General features: G+C 41.6%; 1 protein-coding gene across 1 annotated transcript in view; it reads right to left on the reverse strand.

The window, feature by feature from the left end:
• ptprfa (protein tyrosine phosphatase receptor type Fa) overlaps positions 1 to 23,145 on the reverse strand; it is a 241,120-nt gene that overhangs the window by 158,234 nt on the left and 59,741 nt on the right. Inside the window, exon 4 of the mRNA XM_054596551.1 lies at positions 2,914 to 3,102. Coding sequence (XP_054452526.1) covers positions 2,914 to 3,102 — 189 coding nt within the window. The remainder of the gene's footprint in view (positions 1 to 2,913; positions 3,103 to 23,145) is intronic.

The raw sequence follows: 23,145 nt of genomic DNA on the forward strand, positions 1-23,145 counted from the left end.
CTTGAGCAACTGGCGCCATTTGGGCATATCAGGTCATATGCAGCAAACGGCAGAGAGAGGGATGGTTACCATGCAGATGTCGTTGATCTGGATGATAAACTAAGCCGCTCTTCAGTGTCAGATAGGTGGTGAGAGATAGCAGAAGGGAGGGGGGCCCTGGAAGCTGTGTGGCCCCTGGGGTCTGATGAAGGGGAACATCAGCAGCTTTCAAAAGGGCGGGCTGGGCAGGACTGAGACCTGCCATGACTTCCCTCCACTCCTTTTCGCAGCAGGGAAGAATCACACGCCTCTTCAGCATGAAACAGGGGTGTCATGACAGGTTTTGGGTTTGCATTGTGAAAAATAATAGGACTTTATTATATTTTCACAATGTCTGGATTGGGAGAGTTTTTGTCCGTTGTAGCATCCATCCAACACAGAGTTAGGTAATGGATTGGCAGCACTCGTGTTTCAGTAGAGAATTTAGCAACTTCAATGATGAACTGATGGTGCGTGGTTTGAAACGCACCAGCTGCATCCATAGTTTGTCCATTTTGCCCTTTCTGAGCAGAGCTAATGAAATCAAAACAAAATCCCATCACGTGGATGGTGGAGTTCTTCTTGTCCACAAGGCGAAGTCTTCTTGGGCAAGGAAAGCAAACCCCAAGATGCTACCGATGTTTGGCGAACACCATGCATGATAGCCTGTGTGTAGTCCGCTTACCATGGAAACGTGATTGGCTGTTAGAGGGGGACCTCCATTGACTTCATACACAACCCTTAGTTTTCTTGCCATAGGGAGTACTACTGAGCCTCTGAAAACAGCTTGTCTTTTGTGGCTCTGGTTAGCTACGTATTTGTCACAGCAGAAGGTAATCGACCATTAGAGTTTAAGCTTACAGTTCAACAAGTGGCGCTGAAGCTGAGTCAATACCTATGAGAAAACTATAATGCTCCCAAACAACAGATCTAAACAACATTGGAGGCTCTTCCAGCTTTGGTTTCTCATTTACATTCGCCATACTGTTGACACGTGCTAACCCGGCTAACAAGTTTAGCTAGCAGACAGAAATTGTCCCACTGGCAAAGTGTTCAAGGAGGAAGTAGCACTTAAGAGTTCAGGTTCTACATTTTTGGGGCCTAATACAAGTGCATTAGGATAATCTGACTGGAATTATTTGGGCATATAAAAAAGTCACCTACTGAAGTCAACATCATGTTTTGAACAATTCAGGACAAATACTTGCTTAACCCTTACGAAGGCATAGAAGTCAGAATATATCTGACTTTGCTGCTTCCATTTTAACCACTCTTTTTAGGAAATCTGTCTCTTGCTAGTGTACAAACATTCTGGAGTTGCAGTCCTTCATCACTGAAGTGCCCCTCTAATAGCCAATGACTGCAAACCAATTCAGCGGGGGCCACCTTTGTCCAGACTTTGGCCACTGGAGTTTTGCGCTTTAAGAGCTCTTGAAAAGAAAAAACTTGAAAGTAAATAGTCTTCAGTGACTGGTGGTGTTGTGACCAGTGTTAACACACAGTTGTTACTGTGTTGGAGAATCAGGAACTTCACTAAAGCATTGTTTACCACGGAAGAGCTCCGTCCTGTTTTCTTTCCCATTCTCCTGGACTATCGGATCCCGGGGTCAGCAGTCACAGAACTCGCTGGTCCAGCACCCGGAGTGTCCATGGCTGGTCTGGATCACATCACTCTTCAATGGATAAGCTTTGGATTGTAATAATTGCCAGACACTGGAGCACCCGAGGAAGCCTTACAGAAGCCGGAGGACATTTTTTTTCTTTCCTTTTACCGAAAGAGAGCAAAGGTCTCGAATTGAAAAATGAAACTATTAGTGTTTCTTAATGGATCAAAGTCATTTAATAGGACTTACTAATTCAGGAGAAAATCCAATCACTCCTCTATATAATGAATTCTATTGAAACAAATAAATTGAATAATTGCAGAGTGCTGACTTTGCACACGGCTACATATTTTCCCTTAGCCTTGTGTGAAACAGGATAACTCAGATTTCTCATTAAAGGAAGTCAGCCATCTGTGCAGCTGCTGTGGGACTGCATGTGACGACGGGGCCCTATGAAACAAATTGAAACAAATTGCTGTGCTATTTGGTTAATAATACACAGCGTGTTTGTCCCTACCTAAGGCCCAGACTGCCACATGGGAAAAATCTTCAGAGTGGACTTCAAAGCCGGTGATATCCTAGAGCCTGTCTGTCAGCGTTGAGAAGAGAGGAGGAGGAGGAGGAGGAGAGGGAAACCTGCCTCTGACTCTTGCTGCGAGGGCTGGCGGGGAAAGTTTGGCCCCGGAGTCTGTGGTTCCGATGTTGCGTAGGTGCTTGCAACTTTTTTGCCGAGGAGAGAACGTTTTCTGTTTTCTCACAGAGAGCGAGAGAAAGGGCAGCTGACAGGTTGTGTGTGTGTGTGGAGCTCCGTTATTCAGCCAGCAGCCGTCCAGCTCTGCTGCGAGCTGCTTTTTTGGCGGAGAAAGATGCCCTCTCTGCTCCCCTGGATCCAGGCCACCTCCTCACAGAGCCCGCTTCACACGGTCAGCCTCAGCGTTAACATTCATCACTGTCTGTGGAGTGTTGAGCACTGTTGGCACGCTGCTGCTCCAGCACAGGTGCTGCTCGGGGCAATCACTGCAATCTAAGTCGGAACCTTTTTTATTTTATTTATTTATATATATCACAAGCTTATTGTGAGTTTTGCTTTCTGAAAACCAAAAAGCAAGATCTTTCGCAAGTCATTTAGATTTTTTTTTTACGAGAATTATATATTTGTGCATCGGTACCCCCAAACTGTCAAGGTCCCATGTGGGCCATACTTTTGAAAACCAAATCCTAGCAGGTAAAAATGGTAAGGTATCACTCGACACCGATTGCCTAACAGAGACTTCCAACATGAGTACTTTACCTGAACGCAGCTGCTTAATGCGGCCGTTGCTGCTGCCGATGTCCACGGGCAGGAAGTCTTTGAACCAGTAGATCTCCGGGTCAGGGTTGCCGCTGGCCGCACACAGCATTGTGGCCGTGCGCGTTCTCTCCACGACCTTCAGCTGGGGCCCCATGTCGATGGTGGGGAAGCCGTGGGGGATCTGGTCCTCTGCGACAAAGACAGACACAAACAAGCATGAAATTCAAATATAACAAAAATCCACTTTCGTTGTAAATACAGCTGGGCCACTGCATGACTAATCCATCTGTGGAAATTCTCGTCATGGCTCTGTGTGAATGATGGCGAGGGCGATGCATTTTCAGTGTGGAAAACATGCTGAAAAAGGATGGCCCCCGAAACAGCGCTCGCTTAATCTGCTTAGTGGGGTCAAATGCCAAGTCCTGCCAAAAATATGGATAAAGCATAATAAAATCAAGGGCCAAAAAATCCCATTTAACAGTCAAAGTCTCACACACCTCCTCTCTTAATCATGGCATCCACACTTCTTTTTTTCAGCATAAAAAATGATCCTGTGATTGTTGCCTGTGGTTACAGTACAAACAGGAAGTGCTAACAGTTTATTCAACATTAAATAAACAGGGGTTGTCAACCTTTTGTAACAAAGGCCCCATTTGAGACTGTGGCTCAGTGGAGAGCAGGGTCGTCCTCCAATCAGAGCATCGGTGGTTCGATCCCCGGCTCTGGCAGTCCATGTGTCCTTGGGCAAGACACTTAACCCCAAGTTGCTCCCGAAGGCTTGCCATCGGTGTGGACTGGATGTTGCATGAATGTTAGTTAGAGTCTGATGGTGGCACCTTGCATGGTAGCCTGTCATCAGTGTGTGAATGGGTGAATGATATGTAATATACTACTGACTGTAAGTCGCTTTGGATAAAAGCGTCTGCTAAATGACTGTAATGTAATGTAATGTAATGTAATGTCGATGTGTCCTTGGGCAAGGCACTTAACCCCAAATGCTCAGAAGGCTGTGCCATTAGTGTATGAGTCTTAGTTAAAGTTAGAGTCCTGATGTGTCATTAGTGTATGAATAGATGTGAATGGGTGAATGATGACATGCAGTGTAAAAGCGCTTTGAGTGGTCGTAGGACTAGAAAAGTGCTATACAACTACAGTCGATCTACCCAACCAACCACCTTTCCAAATAAATGAGAATACATGACGAAAAATTAACTGGGCTGTAAATACATATCTCTTTCAGCTTTAATGTAAAAAATATTCTGCTTCATGCCTCATGTGAACCAGACACATTTCAAGGCAGTGTCTCCTTATTGTAATTTTAATAATGAATCGGACTGCCAGTGTTGAGAAGATGCTATGCAGAAAAGCAGGCTGCTGCCAGATGTGACGTAATGGCAGCTGATGATAAGCATCTTATGATCCACACACAAAAGAGACTGACTCACATGTCTGACTCATCCTGGAAGGACTGCCATCTTTAGAAATGATGGTAATGATTACGTGGCTTCAAAAGGCATAATTAGCCTCTGCCACAACCGTGGGGAAGTCTGAGGAAAGTGATATTTAAGTTCACTCTATACTTTTTATTGGCCAGAGAAACTTAGCTGAAAACTTTGACTCATCGAGTTAATGAAGTCTGGTACTTGTAGGTCAAAATATCCATTTCTATTTACATTTATGAGAGACATCAAGTGTAGTGATGGGAACTGATTTTGTCTTTAAAAAAACAGGGGGGGTAATCTTTTTTTAATCGGATTTTAAGCATATGGCGGTGTTCTCCTTATACTTTAGACAATATATTACTTGCTTACTGTATCACAATGTATTGAATCGTAAGGCCTGTATATTGATACGTATCGTATCGCCAGATTATTTCCAATACACAGCCCTACTAATGACTGTAAATGAACAAAACAATCAAAATGGTCTTAAAAAGTTACATATATCTAATGGAGAGTAAAAATAAATCTTTATAAAAAATGAGTGAAACTCCCGGGAACGAAGGAGAGGTGGTGGAGAGATGGATTGGGCCGCTGAAAGACCCCTAATGTCCAAAAACAGCTTCTTCACAAGGCTGCTGGGCTCTTTCTTTTGTGTCTACTATAACTTTAACCAAGTCTCCAAAGAATTATGTTTATACACAACTGATTTACAACGACAAATACATTTTGAAGGTACTGGTCTTACATTGACATAACGAGGAAATTATGTTAAGGAACAAATTTGCCAAGAAATGTGATACTGTACGTTTCTATGGCAATGACTAGGTTCAAAAACTTCAGTAGTCTGGGAGCCCCAAGTGGCTGCACATTTGTTTAAACCCACTAAAAGAAACATCCTGTAACCCTATAACCTCTGTCTAGTCTCAGATGACGTGGATTCAGCTAATAAGTACAGAGTCTTGGACACGCTCGGTGACAATAGAGCAAAGCTGGTTACGCATGTAGGATTTTGGCCTCCCCCGGGACACCTGATATTCACGCATGAGCTCTGTGAACCCAGTAAATGAACAGACTACACAATAAATGTAGCTGTTCCAAAGCTACATGGCCACACACCAGAGGGGGGAGGGATTACCACGCTTTTTAAAGGAGACCCTACAACTTAATCCACTGGGGCTCACAGAGAAACTAAAATGATCACACTTCATCACTTCCTCATTTTCATACTATTAGACATTTGTATTATATTATCACAATCATCATATGGTTTTCTGAGGTCACAGTGACCGTTTCCCACCAAACTCTAATCTGTTAATCCTTAAATCTGAGTGGATGTCTGTGCCGAAATTTGCCGAAATTCCCTCCAGGTGTTCCTGAGATATTGCGCTCACAAGAATGGGACGGACCGATGACAGGCAGCCAAAAAACATAATGACTCCGGTTACAGCTGTTACACGGAGGCTTTTAAAGATACTGAAATTGGTCATTAACGTACAACAGCATATGAAGGTCATTGTACATAAAAAATGTATTCAAAAAATGACATAGCAGGGGGAGGCAGTAACAGAAATGCACTCCACTCTACGCAAAATATTTTTGATATGGTAGCGGATTCTCCGTCCATCTGTTCTCATCTCTTATTTGGGGCTCGATTGCAGGAGCCTCTTGAGCCCCTGTATCTCAAGGACATAATCTAACATAATCTGTGGTTCAACACAAGCAGTTATGTTATGAGCCTTTTCTGTGTTGTTGTCCCTTACACAAACAAATTTACAGTTGTACACATTTTAATGTGCTGAAATAAAATAAATACTTATTTTAGAAGATAAAGTAGTTTGCCTCTACTTTCCTGTGACTTCTACTATATAAGTATTTCTTTACTATTATAATCAAAGAATATTAGAGAAAACGTGTATGTATCTTTCAGGACACTGCCTTCGCTCAGAGGCCATCTTTATCATAAGAACACTACTTTAAGAGCAACAGAATTCAGACAGCTGGCGTAACCACAGTTATGCTCTCCAACTTGTTTATTTCTCATGACCTCTTTTTTTTCCTGTAAATTTGCCACTTATATCTCAGAGAATATCCAAATTTCTTTCTCATAAATGCATAACTTAAAAAAAAGGTTTTAACCTAAAATGGCAATTATTTTAGTTGGTCAGCAAGTCATGCTGAAACACAAGGAGTGCTGTCATTGTGCTGTCAATCTCTGTCAGTCAAAGAGTGTTTACATGCTGGTGAACTGACATGTCCTGTCTGTCATTCTGCTCTTCCTCTTCTCTTTATCAGGAGGACAGACATAATCCTCCTCTCGTCTCCTATGGTAATGTGAACCAACAAGCAGAAACGTCACTAATGCAAGCTGCAGTAAAAAAAAAAGGTCTGAATGACTTGAAAATATGATCATAAAACAAACATCTTTATGGAACTTGCTGATCTACCGGCCTGATACGAAACGTCCTCCCCGGTTTGGAACTCTCTCTGAACTTTCAAACCGTGTTAGATTTCTAAAATGAGTCCTTAAGCTCAACGGCTTCAAAAACACCACCTCAGACAACCTCTAATATTTTGCTCACTTGTCATTGAGCGCTTGAGTAATTCACTTTCACTTCATTCAGTGGAGGAAGAGGACTCTCTTTGCACTCTAAAGGGAAGTTATTTGCCCTAAAAGGCCTCTCATATCAAATCCAGTTTATTGAGAAGGTAGACTGCTCTATTATTAGCTCAACTGCATTTTCAATTTACACTCTGAATTGAGTCAACTGTGAAGTGAATGGATCCAGAGGTCGAGTCTGAGGCACAACAGCGTGAATGTTAGCACTGCCATGATACTAATATATTGCTTCTGGATGTCAGACTCACATCAGGCTTACTCTGATCTCTAACCAAGGCACGTCAACAAACATAGGAACTCCCTTTCTTTAAAAAATTGAATTAGATATTGCTCAACAGAAAAAAACATCTGGGCCTTGATATTAACACCCTCCAACCTGCCTCATGGGGTTATAAATGAACTCATGCAGGCAACATTTTCAAGTTGCAAGCCGATTTCCCAGATGCTGAATCAAATATCAAGGGATCTAAAGAGGAACTACCACAATAGGGGTTTTGAGGACTTTGACAGGTGTTTCTACAGCTGGTCTCATTCCCAGGGCGTCAAATATGCTTTGTCATGCCACTAGACGGATGATACTGATGCACAAAGTCCGTCTGAGACACAGCGGGCTATTAAGTAACTACACCATCGCGTCCTCATTAGACGCTCAGAGAGAACGCTTTGGGAGCGTGATGGGTTATTTGAAGCTATGTTAGTGATGTTTGTGACGCATGTTCCATACGTATGTGACTTTGTATTAGTAAGTGTTGGTTTATATGTCTGTCTGCCTTAAATTTTATAATCCAACACTATATAAATGCATCCGTTGAAAACTTTCACACATCTCGTGCAGTATTATCCAAATCACATTCATCCAGTCGTATGCTCACTACTTCTCAAACAGAAGCATCTTCACTAAAGCCTCACTATTTAAAAAACACTTTGTTCTAAACAGTCTCATGCTTGCGTAGGGAGCACTACTCCTTTACGTGAGCCCGAAGTGATTTGGAACCTTTGATCAATTGAAATTGTCAACAATTAAGTTAATGTAGGTTCAACCAAACCAGGCATCAGATTAGTAAATGTTTACATGTGTGGTTTTGGAAGGCAATCACAAGGGGACATGGGGAGAGAACATGAAACACAGAACCCCCAACCAGAACCACCAAGCCATGGGGATACTTTACATTTCTTTCCAATAAATGTTTTTTTTTAAATGCCTAATTTAAATGACAAAGTTTAGTATGCCGCTCATATTGGTAGTCTGTAAAAGGACCACACAGTTCCGGATCTGGAAAGCTTTGTGTACATTTGTTTGTTTTCTCACTAGACTAATTTGGCTGTCGGTCTCAAACACCATTCATCCTCATTCTGTTGGTCTGTCATAATAAGCCAGTTTCTGCATGGTACCTTGTCGGAAGGCTTTCCCCTGTTGGTATTAATAAATGTTAATGTTGCATTGTGGTTCTCTCTTGTAAGATTATGTCTTGATGCAGAAAACTCAATAATCGGAAATTTAGAACTCGGTTCTCAACATTATGATCGCCTGTATTACTTTCTGTGACACGGGGCTCTCCGTTACTTATGGCTGCCCGTGAACGCAATGCTGCAATGCTGGAAAATATGTTGGTAAATGTAGCATAATCTCTTCTATTTGTTACTAATTTTGTAAAATGTTTTTTTTAATAATTAATCATTACAATTACGATGCGTTACATGACAGTAACTGAGTCCTCTGGGAAAAGGTTGCGATGGTACACCAGGGGCCTTGGATCAACGCTGCTCCAGGTTGCCATCACTTAGCAAATTTTCTTGCTGATGTATGTGTGTTGGGAGGCTGTGATCAGCCAAAGAGAGGAGGGAGAATTCCCCCGGTGAAGGCTTGCAGACCTGCCGCAGACAGACAGGCCCGACACGGCAGATGAGGATCACTTACACTCAGGACTTTCCCAGCCCGACAGTGGCTGTGAGGGGAAACAATGGTGCTCATGATGGGGAGATATTCAGCAGAAAGGGTTTTTGTTTCATTCGTGCTGTCACAAGTCATATTGCTTTCCCACATCCCATGATGAACAGTATGCAATACGCTGATATCAATTTAAACGCAACAATGGCAAAAAAGAAAGACCACAGAATTCACCTGTATATATTGGTGCTGTACTGTGACATCTCTTTCTATACATTTGCATTGATGATTATTAAAAAAAACTATGAATTTGCACATAAAAATTTGATCCCAAACACTGAACTAAAGGTGAGCCTAAATAGTCAATATTAGATGGTTGGATCTAAGGAAACCGGATTTGACTTTGGTGGAAAAATGCGTTTTGAAAACAAAGGATCATTCTGTTCTGGCTATTGGGGTGTGCTGATTGTTTGAATTTACAGACAACCGATTGGTGATCAGTTCTCTCGGCAATGACTTCACAAAGGCTAAATGACAACAACATAAGGCTGCTATTTCAAAATCAATTAAAAACAAAATCAATAAATATGTTAATCAAAGCACTCACATAAGAATGAAGCTCTATCAGAACACAGGATATATTTAGAATTTATAAACGATTCTCTTTCAAAATAAAAAACATGATTCAACATTAACTGACTTAACCAATCAGGTTTGACAATGTAAATTTGGGTAAATCCCTACACTGAACTATAGGAAATGAATCATCAAATGGTTGAGATGTTCTATGTTGGTAGCTAAGGTATGAAAAAGCAATCCTGAGTCTTGATCTCAGTTACAAATCTTTGATTGTCTGGTCTCTTCAACCAGGGGACCACAACACTGGAATAACTGAGCGAACCGCAGATACATGAGCTGTGATTCAGAGGCCTGCAGTCAGACAAAAATCGATGCTTCTCTGATAATCTTTTTATTGATACCGGTGGAGCTGACAAAAATATTCATATGGTGAGTCTACATCCGTTTATGGCTAACTGGGGGAGTAGAATCCAGGCATGTATGCATCTGAACTTGGTTGTTGAGAACAATACATATAAATGTTTCATAAAAATTACCTTAGGTAAATCCCAACATGTCTGTGACAACAGTGAGAATAGGTACAGTTCAAAGATACTGCTTTACATTATTACTACATCCATTCAGGACAGCCCCCTTTTAGTCAATTAGCTCAGTGTAAATTGTACTTTTTTGCGTCTGATTGCAATATTCGAATGTATAAATTGATAATGGATGGTGGCAAAGTAGAAATTTTGCATTTGCACCAATAACACAGTCAGCAGAACCATGGAAAGTGAAAAAGAAAAAGGAGATGTTCAGACAGCGAGCTACAATTCCAGAGTTTGGGGTATAATATCCCAGTGTGTCAGTGCTGATGGTGTTTTGAAACGCACACCTTTCACACTGTAAAAGAAGAGCGAGTGATTTGAAGCAGAGGACAAAAGAAAATAATATCATTCAGCGGAAAGTCTGGGCGTGACACCCCTTATAAATTCATTTACCACCAACTCTCTGAAGATGCTAATCATTTTGCTGCAAGTGTGAGGCTATCAGTGCTGATCTTTGTGTGTATGTCTGCATATTACCTGATTTACAAATGTCCAAATAGCACAGGAGCACGAGACGCTTGCTTGGCAGCAAAGTTAGGGGTAATGTCACCCATTGTGGGTGCTTTGAGAATGAGCCCTTGGTTACGTGTACACAGACTGCTGCTGGGTAGCAGTAGTTTGTTTTATACTGTATGCTTGTAGACTGTCCACAAATGCACAGTAGACTGCTACACTACCACTTGTAAACAAGTAGCTATGTTAACATGTCCAGATTTGTAGCGTTATGGCTTTACGGTGATGTCCGGACATCAACTATGCAACTGTGCACGTATGGAACATGTCTACCAAGCAGTCAGTATAAAACAAACTACTGCTATTACGCAGCAGTTTATGTATGAGTCTGTTTGGCATTATAAACAGGCTGCACCCCCACGGTTCTCCCGGTGTGGAAGGGTCTTAAAACCTGCATTCTCTCTACTGTCCATCAGGGGGCCACTCCTGAAGTCAGATTGTATAGAAGTCTATGAGGAAATGACCCTACTTCTCTCTTGATATATTCCCTCAGTAAACATTGTAAACATGAGTTTATAGTCTCAATCTCTAGTTTCAAGTCTTCTTCAATACAGCATGATGTTAATTTAGTCAATGATGGTCCATTTAGAGTCAAATAGACCATAAAGCAGTTGTTGATTGCTTTAGGGCACGGCCAAAACGCCAAACACTCAACAAACCCGTTGGGGACATTACAATGACTTCGTCCACATCGTATATACAGTCTATGAGTATAACCAAGGATTTATTCTCATTGCTGGTACTTGGACATTCGCGCAAAAACTACTCGTACACCCTCTGATGAGGACAACTACGTTACACAGACCCCAGCAGGAGTCAGATGCGGAAGCTATAACTTCACTTTTGCACTGTTTCTTTTTGTCTTGTTTGTGCAGGTTTAGAAGACACAAAAGCCACACCATCCTTATGTGAATTGGCCCGAGTGTACTACCTGCAGGCATTTTTCTGGGAGAGCAGATCCGATTTGTGTCTTTTTTTGTGTCTGTCTGAGAGCATTCAGATGGAACATCACTTAGAAAGAATTATTTATTTAAAATAATGTGTTTGAGTAGTTCACTCTCAGAACTACTCTACGTTTCCCGCTGTCGCATACAGAGTGTATTTTAGTGGTGCGATCCCTCCTCTTGTTATTTACCATGACTCGGCTGTCTTGACCCCAAAAGCATCTTGAAAACAATTATTAGTTCTGGGAGCAGTTAACCCATGTCAGCCTTGACAGCCATTAGAGTCCAACCCACCATTGAGCATCAGTTTGGCATTCAAGCAGCACCCCAGCATTAGCCTCGGGCCCATGGCAAATGCCAACATTTCACCCGTGTGGTGTTGACAAACAGGGGGCTACTTGAGGGACTTGGGACAAAAGACAACACATCTCTCTGAGCCTAATCGTTTCTAAAAGACGGCCCTTCTCCATCCATCACTTTAATCAAGCAGATGCTAGACCGCCTCTCTGGAGGAGCTTTCTGCTCTTAATAAGATCTACCTGGCAAATGTTAAGAGCAAATGAGCATCTTGGTGTGAGCAGGGAGGAGGGCAGGGGAGGCCAACCAGATCTTGTCAGGGCAGTTGGAATATTTGGCCAGTGCAGCACCAATTAAAAGCAACAAGCGGCTCCAGCTCTTGCTCTGCACCTTTCTAATGGGCACAAATTAAGTTCAGGATGAGCAAAAAAACCAACAAGTGAAGCTTATTTGTACCCGTATTCTGCTGCTGGAGTAACTTTCTTGATTTATAATCACAGAGAGATTTACTGTGTACCAAATAAGGTTATTAACACTTCCTTCACAAAATACTATCCATCCATGCATCTTTTTGTTATCTATTGTACATCCACTTGTCCTTGGCAGGGTCATGGAGGACGAGACCCTGGTCTTCATGGTCTTTAATGTAGAATACTAAAAGATAAAGTGTTTGAAATTTTTCCAGCACATTCATGCTCCCAGGAGCATTAATCGGCTGAGCACATTTCAAGGTGATATGGCAATATGATACGTTGTAAACAGGTTGATATGTTGGCCTGTTGGTGGCACTAGAGGGCCAGCATAGATGGTACAAGCCTTTGAACTCTACTAGAGTGATTAACAGTAATCTTCTAAAAGATCAGCTGGTGTTTTGTTGATGGTGGTGGGGAGCACTGTCTAAAGACCCCATACAGATGCCATGCAATTCTGGACTGACCCCAGACAGAATATGAGAGAAATGTGGTGATCCAAAAGGTGGTCCTCTGTCTCACTGAGGGACTTGTCCACTGAGTGAAGGCACCAACATTCTGACAGCATCAGAAATTTAGTACCAAATTCTCACAACAGGCCTGCTGCTGCAACCCAGGTCAACAAACCAACTAATCAGAATACAGCATGAAATACACTAAATTCACTTGGCAATGCCAGCAATGTCCATAAACATGCACGGCGCAGACATACATCACATTAGCGTGCATTTTTTTGAATTTTAATTTAGAAAAAATTGGAAGGTCATGGCCAATGCTGATTTTACTGCAAACAATTGCCGTTAATCCTAACCAGAACCTTTAAAAACATAATTATCATTGGATTTTCATGTTTTGGGCAGTTCTTGAACCATAATTTACGATGAACTGATATGTTTATCATCATGTCTCACCATCCCAAATAAAATATCTGCACTCATGTTTCATATATATACACATATACAGTATATATATATATATATATATATATAGTATATATACATATATATATACATACACATATATATATATATATATATACACATATATATACACATACACATATATATATACACACACACACACATATACATATATACACATATACATACATATATACACATATACATACATATATATACACACACACACACACAGATTAGGAAAGGCACACACCTGTCTATATAAGACCTTACAGCTCACAGTGCATGTCAGAACAAATGAGAATCATGAGGTCGAAGGAACTGCCCAAGGAGCTCAGAGACAGAATTGTGGCAAGGCACAGATCTGGCCAAGGTTACAAAAGAATTTCTGCAGCACTCAAGGTTCCTAAGAGCACAGTGGCCTCCATAATCCTTAAATGGAAGAAGTATGGGATGACCAGAACTCTTCCTAGACCTGGCCGTCCAGCCAAACTGAGCAATCGTGGGAGAAGAGCCTTGGTGAGAGAGGTAAAGAAGAACCCAAAGATCACTGTGGCTGAGCTCCAGAGATGCAGTAGGGAGATGGGAGAAAGTTCCACAAAGTCAACTATCACTGCAGCCCTCCACCAGTCGGGGCTTTATGGCAGAGTGGCCCGACGGAAGCCTCTCCTCAGTGCAAGACATATGAAAGCCCGCATAGAGTTTGCCAAAAAACACATGGAGGACTCCCAAACTATGAGAAATAAGATTCTCTGGTCTGATGAGACCAAGATTGAACTTTTTGGCGTTAATTCTAAGCGGTATGTGTGGAGAAAACCAGGCACTGCTCATCACCTGCCCAATACAATCCCAACAGTGAAACATGGTGGTGGCAGCATCATGCTATGAAGGTGTTTTTCAGCTGCAGGGACAGGACGACTGGTTGCAATTGAAGGAAAGATGAATGCGGCCAAGTACAGAGATATCCTGGAAGAAAACCTCCTCCAGAGTGCTCAGGACCTCAGACTGGGCCGAAGGTTCACCTTCCAACAAGACAATGACCCGAAGCACACAGCTAAAATAACAAAGGAGTGGCTTCGGAACAAGTCTGTGACCATTCTTGACTGGCCCAGCCAGAGCCCTGACCTAAACCCAATTGAGCATCTCTGGAGAGACCTGAAAATGGCTGTCCACCAACGTTCACCATCCAACCTGACAGAACTGGAGAGGATCTGCAAGGAAGAATGGCAGAGGATCCCCAAATCCAGGTGTGAGAAACTTGTTGCATCATTCCCAAGAAGACTCATGGCTGTACTAGCTCAAAAGGGTGCTTCTACTCAATACTGAGCAAAGGGTCTGAATACTTATGACCATGTGATATTTCAGTTTTTCTTTTTTAATAAATTTGGAAAAATTTCTACATTTCTGTTTTTTTCTGTCAAGATGGGTTGCTGAGTGTACATTAATGAGGGGAAAAAAATGAACTTTTTCGATTTTAGCAAATGGCTGCAATGAAACAAAGAGTGAAAAATTTAAAGGGGTCTGAATACTTTCCGTACCCACTGTATATACACATATATACATATACATATATATACACATATATAAATATACACATATATATACACACACACACACACACACACACGTTTAGCTCCCCCACACACACACTCCTCGACCGGTCTCCCCTGCCAGCACACAGCCCTTCCAGGTGACTGACCTTCCATGTTTTCATCAAGAGGGAAAATCTATTTCCATTTCTCATTTATCTCTGCTAGTCTCTGCTGTGTATTTGCACACATAGGCATGTACGCAAATACTAATGGCTGAACACTTGCACACACAGGAAACCTCTTCACACACACACACACACACACACACACACACACACACACACACACACACACACACACACACACACACACACACACACACACACACACACACACACACACACACACTTCCTAATAAGCTGTTAATGGAGGCTTTTTGAAGCGGAGCCTTTGAAGACACAGCCCCTCGGCGTCTCATGGGCGCGTGGAGTTTACTCAAAGGCCACAGAATTACGCTCATCAGCTTCAGCACATCCACACCTATTACCCATCAAATGTTTGCGTTTCTCATTGTGTGGAATGCAAAACCTCCCTCCATCCAAAGTCAGTCAGTTGGTGATGCACTCATAATTACAGATAATATTAGTGATCAATATTGTTGGGGAAGAATTTAATTCACACAGCAAGACTACAGCAATGTGATTACAGAGAAGCAGTCAACCCCATGTTCACCTGGTATTTACTTGAATTCCAATTTAAATTTTTGGAATTAAATTTTGGAAAATGTCTGAAATAGTTCTGAAATGACAAAGCTCAAACCCTGGCTCCTTTCTGAAGCTGGCAAATCACAGTGTGATTGTAGCAACTTTGGTTGAAAGAAAATAGTTTCTACATAAAACAGCTCACAACAAGTCATGATTCATGAAAAGAGACATTGTTGTTGAATTATTTCAGATGTGTTGTGATCAACATCCATTATATAGAAGATAAGGCTTGCCCGGTCTCATGCGGCTCTTCAATTCATATCGAATTTTCTGTGTCCGTGCGGGAGAGTGTGTGACAGCATACAGTCTATGGCAGGGGTGTCAAACTCAAATACACAGTGTCCTGAAATAAAGAAATTGATACAAGTCAAGGGCCAGATGGGTTCAACGTTTATTGAAAACTTATTGAAAGAACCTTCGTGCACATATTGAACCTGGAACTAACAAGGCCTATAGAGTATTGCCTATAAAACAACATTAATTATGAAATAAATGAAATAAAAATTATAAATAATACATAAAAAAATAAAAGTAATAAAATCAGTTTCATTAATTGCTTATGGCTCTATCTGCAGTTTTTCCAGAGTAATTTCAAGTGAAAACATTTTCTACAGGCAAACAACAGCCAAACATAATTTACTTCAAAGAAAAGTTACTGCAAGAGAAAAAAAATGCAAAAATGAAACTACATTAAAAACTGAAAATGCGACAAGAAGGCCACAGATTACGTTCCTCGTCGACCCGTTTAATGCTGAGACGGACTGTTTGAAAGCCCTGCTAGTCAAAGACGGGGCAGCGGCCGAGTTGGAGATGATAGAACTTTCTGAGGATGACTGAATGAAACCTGTTCTAAGGGAAGGGAACATTGAGTTCTGGAAAACTGTGTCAATGGAAAAATATCCCAATGTCAAACGGGCCGCGCTAAAGCTCCTCTGCATGTTTGGGTCAACATACGTCTGTGAGTCTGTGTTTTCTACCCTGAAACACGTGACATCGAAGCATCGATCGGTTCTGACTGACACACTTGTGAAATAACTGCTTCGTGTGGCCACAACGGAATACAAGCCCGATGTGAAGAGGATTGTTCAAGGCAAGGAATGCCAGAAGTCCCACTTAGTTCATAGAAGGAACAAGAGTAAGATAAAAAAAAAAGTTTTCACATATTCTGTTATTGGACACTATTGGAAATTGTCATATTTGTGGACTTGATTGAACTGAGTGTTTGTGTGTGAGACAGTGCACACAATGTTAATTATTGACAATGACTGGCCTCTAGTCTTAGTACTGGTAGGAGAGGTTTAAGTCCAATTCTGTCAATACCATGTTGGTGTGTTACTTTTGCAGTAAATCTGGCTTAGCAGAGGTATGTGTGTGTCTGTTTGAGTGAGGGTGTGTGTGTAAGAGCATGTTAGGTGTGTGTCTGTATGAAGGTGTGTGTGTAAGAGGACGTTAGGTGTGTGTGTGTGTGTGTCTGTATGAAGGTGTGTGTGTAAGAGGACGTTAGGTGTGTGTGTGTGTGTGTGTGTGTGTGTGTGTAAGAGGACGTTAGGTGTGAGAGTGTGTGTGTGTGTGTGTCTATGGGAGGGTGTGTCTGAGTGTGTGTATGTCAAATATTGTACATTTTTACGTTTTCATTCTGTATGTGTGTGAGAGAGAGGAAGAGAGTGACGGAGGCACAGAGAAAGGCTGGAAGCAAAAGAGAGGAGAAAGTGAGAGAGGGGGAGGGGCTTGGGGTGAAAATGTGTGCCTGTGTTTTATGTGGCTCTTTGCAGTAACACGCTAAAAATGTTGGCTCTTAGTCTCTGACTGGTTGGCCACCCCTGATCTAGATTGATAGATAGAACTTCATGTAAGAGGAAAAATCTGAGTTGCAGCTAGACATTATTTTATCTTTTAATGTTTGACCTTAATCTTTAGTATACCTGCATAATTAATATAGGCAATTTTACACTTGACCAACAGAGTCATAATAAATGTCCATAAAATCTTTAATTTAATCAATTCTGAAGACCCACATTGGCTACAGCTAATGGGTTTTATGATAAAGACAGGTCATTGTGGGTTTAAAGAGAAATGTATAATTTTTTATTTAATATCAAAACGACGAGGTATTTGTTTCTTTTATGAATCTGTTAAGATCATGAAGATTTGGGGAAACTAAGGATCATGTTTTCAGCATGAATGCCATTCATGGCTACCTCAGCATTATATAGGCAGATTAGTTAATACGCCATAAAGGATTTCTTTTTACCAGCAGTGGCTCGAGGGAATCAGGATATTATGATGGAATAATGTACTAGAATATATCTTGGATTTGGACTATGCTGCCAGCCTTTACTGGTGACCGCGACTCTAGATTGCATAAAAAAGAAAACGAGTCCCTTGTAGAGCTCCAACCTTGTTATGGATTAGATAGATGGATTAGATAGGTTCTATGCAGAAATCTAAGAGATGACATGAAGTGAGAGCATTATTTTCAACATGGTCCTAAGATGTTAAATGACTACACATGGCGGGATTCAGTAGTGGTCCAGATACTGTAACCAAACACCAGCCAGCACTCCTATCCTGTAACTACACCCAGGTTTTATACGTCAACTACTTTTTATTTGGCAGTCCTTGTGGACAAAAGCAGTTAGTGTTTCTGAGCACCAGCGATCCTTTAGAAAGTCAGTCTGCACCGCTCAGTCCTGGTTCTGGTTCCCCCATGTCTCTCTTCACTCTAGCAGGCCAAACAGTACAGCGTGGTGTTGCTGTTTACTCCCATATAGAGGCATCAGTATTAAACTGAGACTGTTTCATAACCAGTTAAAAGTTCCTAACAAAGCAGATCCTGACACAATTCCCCTCTATAAGTGCAGGACTCACCTTGTATGACGCTGACAAACTTGTTATTACTTACATTACCAAAAACTATAGTCGGCGAACCTGGGGCCCGGTTTTACACAGTGTATAATCCAGCCTTGGTTTTTGATGGTCCCACGACGACTGACAGGCACATCATCAAAAATGTAGCTACACCTCAAGGCTAGATGGGATATTAAGAGGCTGGGAGGGCTGATTTAGCTGACAGCCAAGACATCTTGAAGCGGGCTGAAGAGAGGGAAGCAACTCTACAGAAATGTGTATTATGTGACTCAAATAAATTCACAGGACGCAGCTTCTACTTACAGTCGATCCCAATAAGAAACAAATTAGAAAATATAATGTACGATACAAGAGTGCTTTAAAAATCAACGAGTTAAATCCCTCACTGAGCTATAACATCTAGACTGTAGACATCTATTGTGACACCAGAGGTATGAAACAGCCTTCACTTTGCCCTGGCGCTGTGTCCCATGGGGATAATTAGAGTGTCACTCAGTCGTCTGACGCCAGTGCAGGTAACTTCCTGACATATGGCCTTGACATGGCATGACGAGAAAGTTAAAGAATGTCCCCATGAGTTGGAGACGACCCTACAGAACACGCAGCGTGGAGCTCCAACTGAGAACTCCAAGCGGATAAATAAAGTAACTGTCAATGTCACCAGTGAGTACGGCAGAGATCTAGGCAGACGGGACTGAAATCTGATGGCTTTAATTACTTCTTTATCAGCCGGCAACACCCAGGCGTTGCATGTCTTGCGTGGGCATGCATGTGTGTGTGTCTCTCATTGTGCCCCCCCCGTGCTCCTGTGTACTGTAGGCTATGATTGACGGTGCGTGCTCGTGGGCCTGGAAGCCGAGCGCTGGTCCTGTTGTGGGGAGATAAACGGCGCAGCAAGATGGCAGATAGTTGAGTCAGAAATCTTTTTGCCGCAGAAGCTACTCCAACAGCATTGACCCGATACTAAATATGTTCTTTTTTACAAGAACATACAGGAGATTAGGGAAGGACGAGCAAATCCTTACAACACTTAAATCTGGGACTGAAAGAAGCACGCGTTATGCACAGATCTAAAAGTAAGATTCAGCTGGTGAAATGAATGCATGCTTTGGAGTTTACCGTCTGTGATGGAAGCCCTCTCCTCTGCAGACCGCTGCTCACTCACAGTTTGCAATGATTCCCTTGGGTACTACCTGTGTGAACGCACACGTGTGGCGAGATTGGGTTTGCTGAAGGCATGAATATGTGAGGCAAAGCTTCAATCTGAATGTGTTCAGTCTGGGTTTTTTCGGTGCTCAGTGTTCCGGAACCGCGGCTCTGTGCAGAGGAGCAGGTGAACCAGAGCTGTAGCTGTAATTGGCATTGTTGCTTTAGAATGAAGAAGGTCTTTTTTTTTCCTCTTTAGAGAGCATTATGCGCCAGGCAGAGCTGCTATCCATCATTCTGAGCAAGGTGCTTTTGACAGATAGAACGGGATATCTCCTCTTATTCAACCTCGGAGAGGGGCTCGGGCGCAGCAGGCCTGTCCACGTGGTCCCGCCAGCCTGCTACACAACCACAAAAGAAAATTTGATTCCTGACGGAGGACTTAAATGGTACGATCATGACTTGTTTGAGTCTCTTTGGTAGATTAGGCAGGGACATCAGCATTAATGTTTGCACCTACCTGCCCAGTGATTTACTACTAAATGAGATAGTTGGAGTTTCCTGCTTTCTAGTTTCTAGATGTAGGGGACATAGTGGTCCTAGTTAATAGTGAAGAATGGGAGTTCTAGACCAGAACTTTTAGCATCAGATTGCCCTGAAATAAATATTCATGGTTCCCAGAGGATGAGTACTTAGCAACAAAACAAATTTGCGGTTTCCCATCTGACGCACTTAACGGCAGGACAACATTGTTTGTCTTCCAAAATTCACGTTTCGACTGTTGCCATGGTGGTCGTGTGAAAGTGTTTATTCGCGTTAATATGAGCAAATTCCTATCTATGGGCTGTTGCTGTCATGCATTTGAAGTGATAGTTTCACATTTTGTCTTAGGTTCAGGTGGATGTTTGTGCTAAATTGGAAGAAATTCTCTCCAGGCTATCCTAAGGTATCACTTTCAAGAAAATGGAAGGACGGCTGGACGGACAATCTATATCCATGATGCCTCTGTCTGTGATTTTCGCGGACTTGGAGGCATAAAAAAAAACAAAAAAACATGACATTTGCAAACAATATCACTGATCCCCAGAGAATGAACCCTACTTTTTTGTGATTGCTTGGCTTTTCCTCTGTTGTCCCCATGAAGCAAAATATTTTAGTTGTATACAGCTGTCAAGATGTATCAACACTTAAAGAGCAGATATTATAAAAATGTCATGGTCCCCAGAGGAAAAACTCTGAAGTTCACACTTAAATCTTCAACAAGTTGATCGATCTACCAGACATTTTGTATTGTGATGTTCTAAGAAGACCCCCACAGAAAAAAATCTTATCTTGTTTGTTTTCTTGGAATTTGTATGACGTGTATCTACTATCATAAACACCTTGTATACAAAAAACGACTGTGAATCATACAGGATATGATTTATGTTCAATATAAACGTTGGCATGCCCATTTAACTGATGACTTCATGTGTCCTAAAACAGATGATATCAAACTGTCAATAAAGAAAATACTGGCACTTTTTCCCCCAGCATGCTTTATATGTGTGTGTCCCTGTTCCTCTATTTAATATTGAAGTGCTCTTAGTCTACCAGCACCATGACTATACATCTTAAACAGATACGTGTGAGCGCATTTTCATGAATTCATTCAAGCTTTCCTATATGCTGCCAACACGTGCCTTGGTGTGTTATGCAAAGCTAAACTAGACGAAATAAAATCCAGTACTTTATGTAAATATTAGGAGAAAATCTCCAGCAGGGCTATTGCAGCTGTTTTCCCTTTTATAATCTGAGAGTAAAGTAAATCACTGTTTGTTTATCATGCTGTATTATTTTACAGTACAGCTCATATCATCGCCCTGCCTTCAGGAGTGAGAAGACCAATCAACCAAATTATCATTGTGTAGGATGCTGTATCTATTTGTGTGCACACACACACACACACACACACACACACACATTAGCATAGCATGTTGCTGATATTCCTCCATTTACTCTGCTGTTCGTCTCTGCTGAAACAGTTGTCACAATAACAAACACTTCAATTATATTGTCATCGAGTCACTAAAGGGTGATTGCAAAGTTGAAATTTCAGATATTTGGACTTTCAGTAAATACACTCGCAAATTCAAATGTCATTTCAAAACCATTATATGTGGGTTGAATAGCGCTTAAGAGCAAACAAATGTTGTGGGTTGGGTTTAAGGATCTGGCGGCAAGTAACACATGATGACATTAGTCCCATAATGATGATTTATAAATTGCCGTCTGAATAATGCCCTTTCCCTACTTATCTAAACTACTTTCTCTGACAGAGACATGTTACTTATGGCGCATTCACCCCAGCTGCATTTAAGCAGGGCCAATTACAATTACATACAATGTCAAGGCGGTGATGTGAATGGACGCAAATTTGTGTAGTTGTAAAGTATGAATTTAAAAATCTACAGCATTATGTTGTTATTCCGACATTTATTGCAATTGGCTTGCTTGATACAGTGAATACAGCTCAGTGAAAATCACAGAGTGCCTCTGGAGGATGTTATGAACCTAGACACTACAGCGTTTGGATGTTCAACATATCATGGACTTCCACAACATGTGCAGAGCAGCAGTCGTGTTTATTTGAGCCATGGGTGATGAAACGTTGTTGGTGTCTACATAGAGATAAGCCCCTCCTTCTCTCCGCCACGTCTAGCATGAGTGACGTGAATAAACACCGGCGGTAAAACTTGTGTGAGTAGCGCAAGGCAAAAAGTCACTTTGCTTTTGTGTGAACACTGCATTATTGTTGTGTTTATATATGTACTGTTGCACGGTCGCTTCCTGCCTTATCTTTGCATCACGTTTAATTCTATGGTCTACTGATTAAAATGCTACCATGACACAGTACTTATTCAGAATAGTGATTTTGTTAGCTCTGAGTAGTGTCTTCCAATCATTCTCTGTGACTACTACCAGAGATGCACGCAAGTCATTTTTTCATGTCCAAGTCATGTTCTAGTCTTTGAGCTAGTGTCCAATCAAGTCTCCATTCCTTGAGCTAGAGTACAAGTCAAGTTTGAAGTCTTGACAATATAAACTGAACTACAGTGATTCTGTGGTGTCCGCATCCGACTGTATACGCATACTTTTGTGAGTATAACAGAGGCTTCAGATGAGTGATGAGAATGTCACTATTTGCCTCACTTAAGTCCAAGTCCCAGACTCGAGTCCGCATCACTGACACTTAAAACCATAAATCACCACTTACAACAGCCTACCTTAATGACAAGCCCAGGGCAATATATTTGCATCAACTGTCAGCCGTCTCTATCTGGATTATGGCAGCTGGACGGTCAGGGGACACTATCTAGAGACACTTTTTTTGCGAGTGAATCAAAGTATGGGAACACTTTCCCCCAGTCTCCAGTGGAAATCATTCCATTAAGAGTATCATGACAGCGTCAACAGTCCATTCCTGCCCTATACGGTAGGTCTTATCAAACAGAAACCTGACCAGTGTGTAGTAGTCTGTCCGCTGATTAAAGTTTGTAACAGACAAACTTTTAACAGATATGTGTCATTAAAAGCTGATTATATATCTGTCCTTTTGTTTCTCCTTTGTTTGTTTCACATGAATAATTACCGTTCACACCCTGTTAAAATGTTGTCCCATATTG

The sequence above is a fragment of the Anoplopoma fimbria genome, chromosome 3 (genome assembly GCF_027596085.1).
Source record: "Anoplopoma fimbria isolate UVic2021 breed Golden Eagle Sablefish chromosome 3, Afim_UVic_2022, whole genome shotgun sequence".
Classification (NCBI taxonomy): domain Eukaryota; kingdom Metazoa; phylum Chordata; class Actinopteri; order Perciformes; family Anoplopomatidae; genus Anoplopoma; species Anoplopoma fimbria.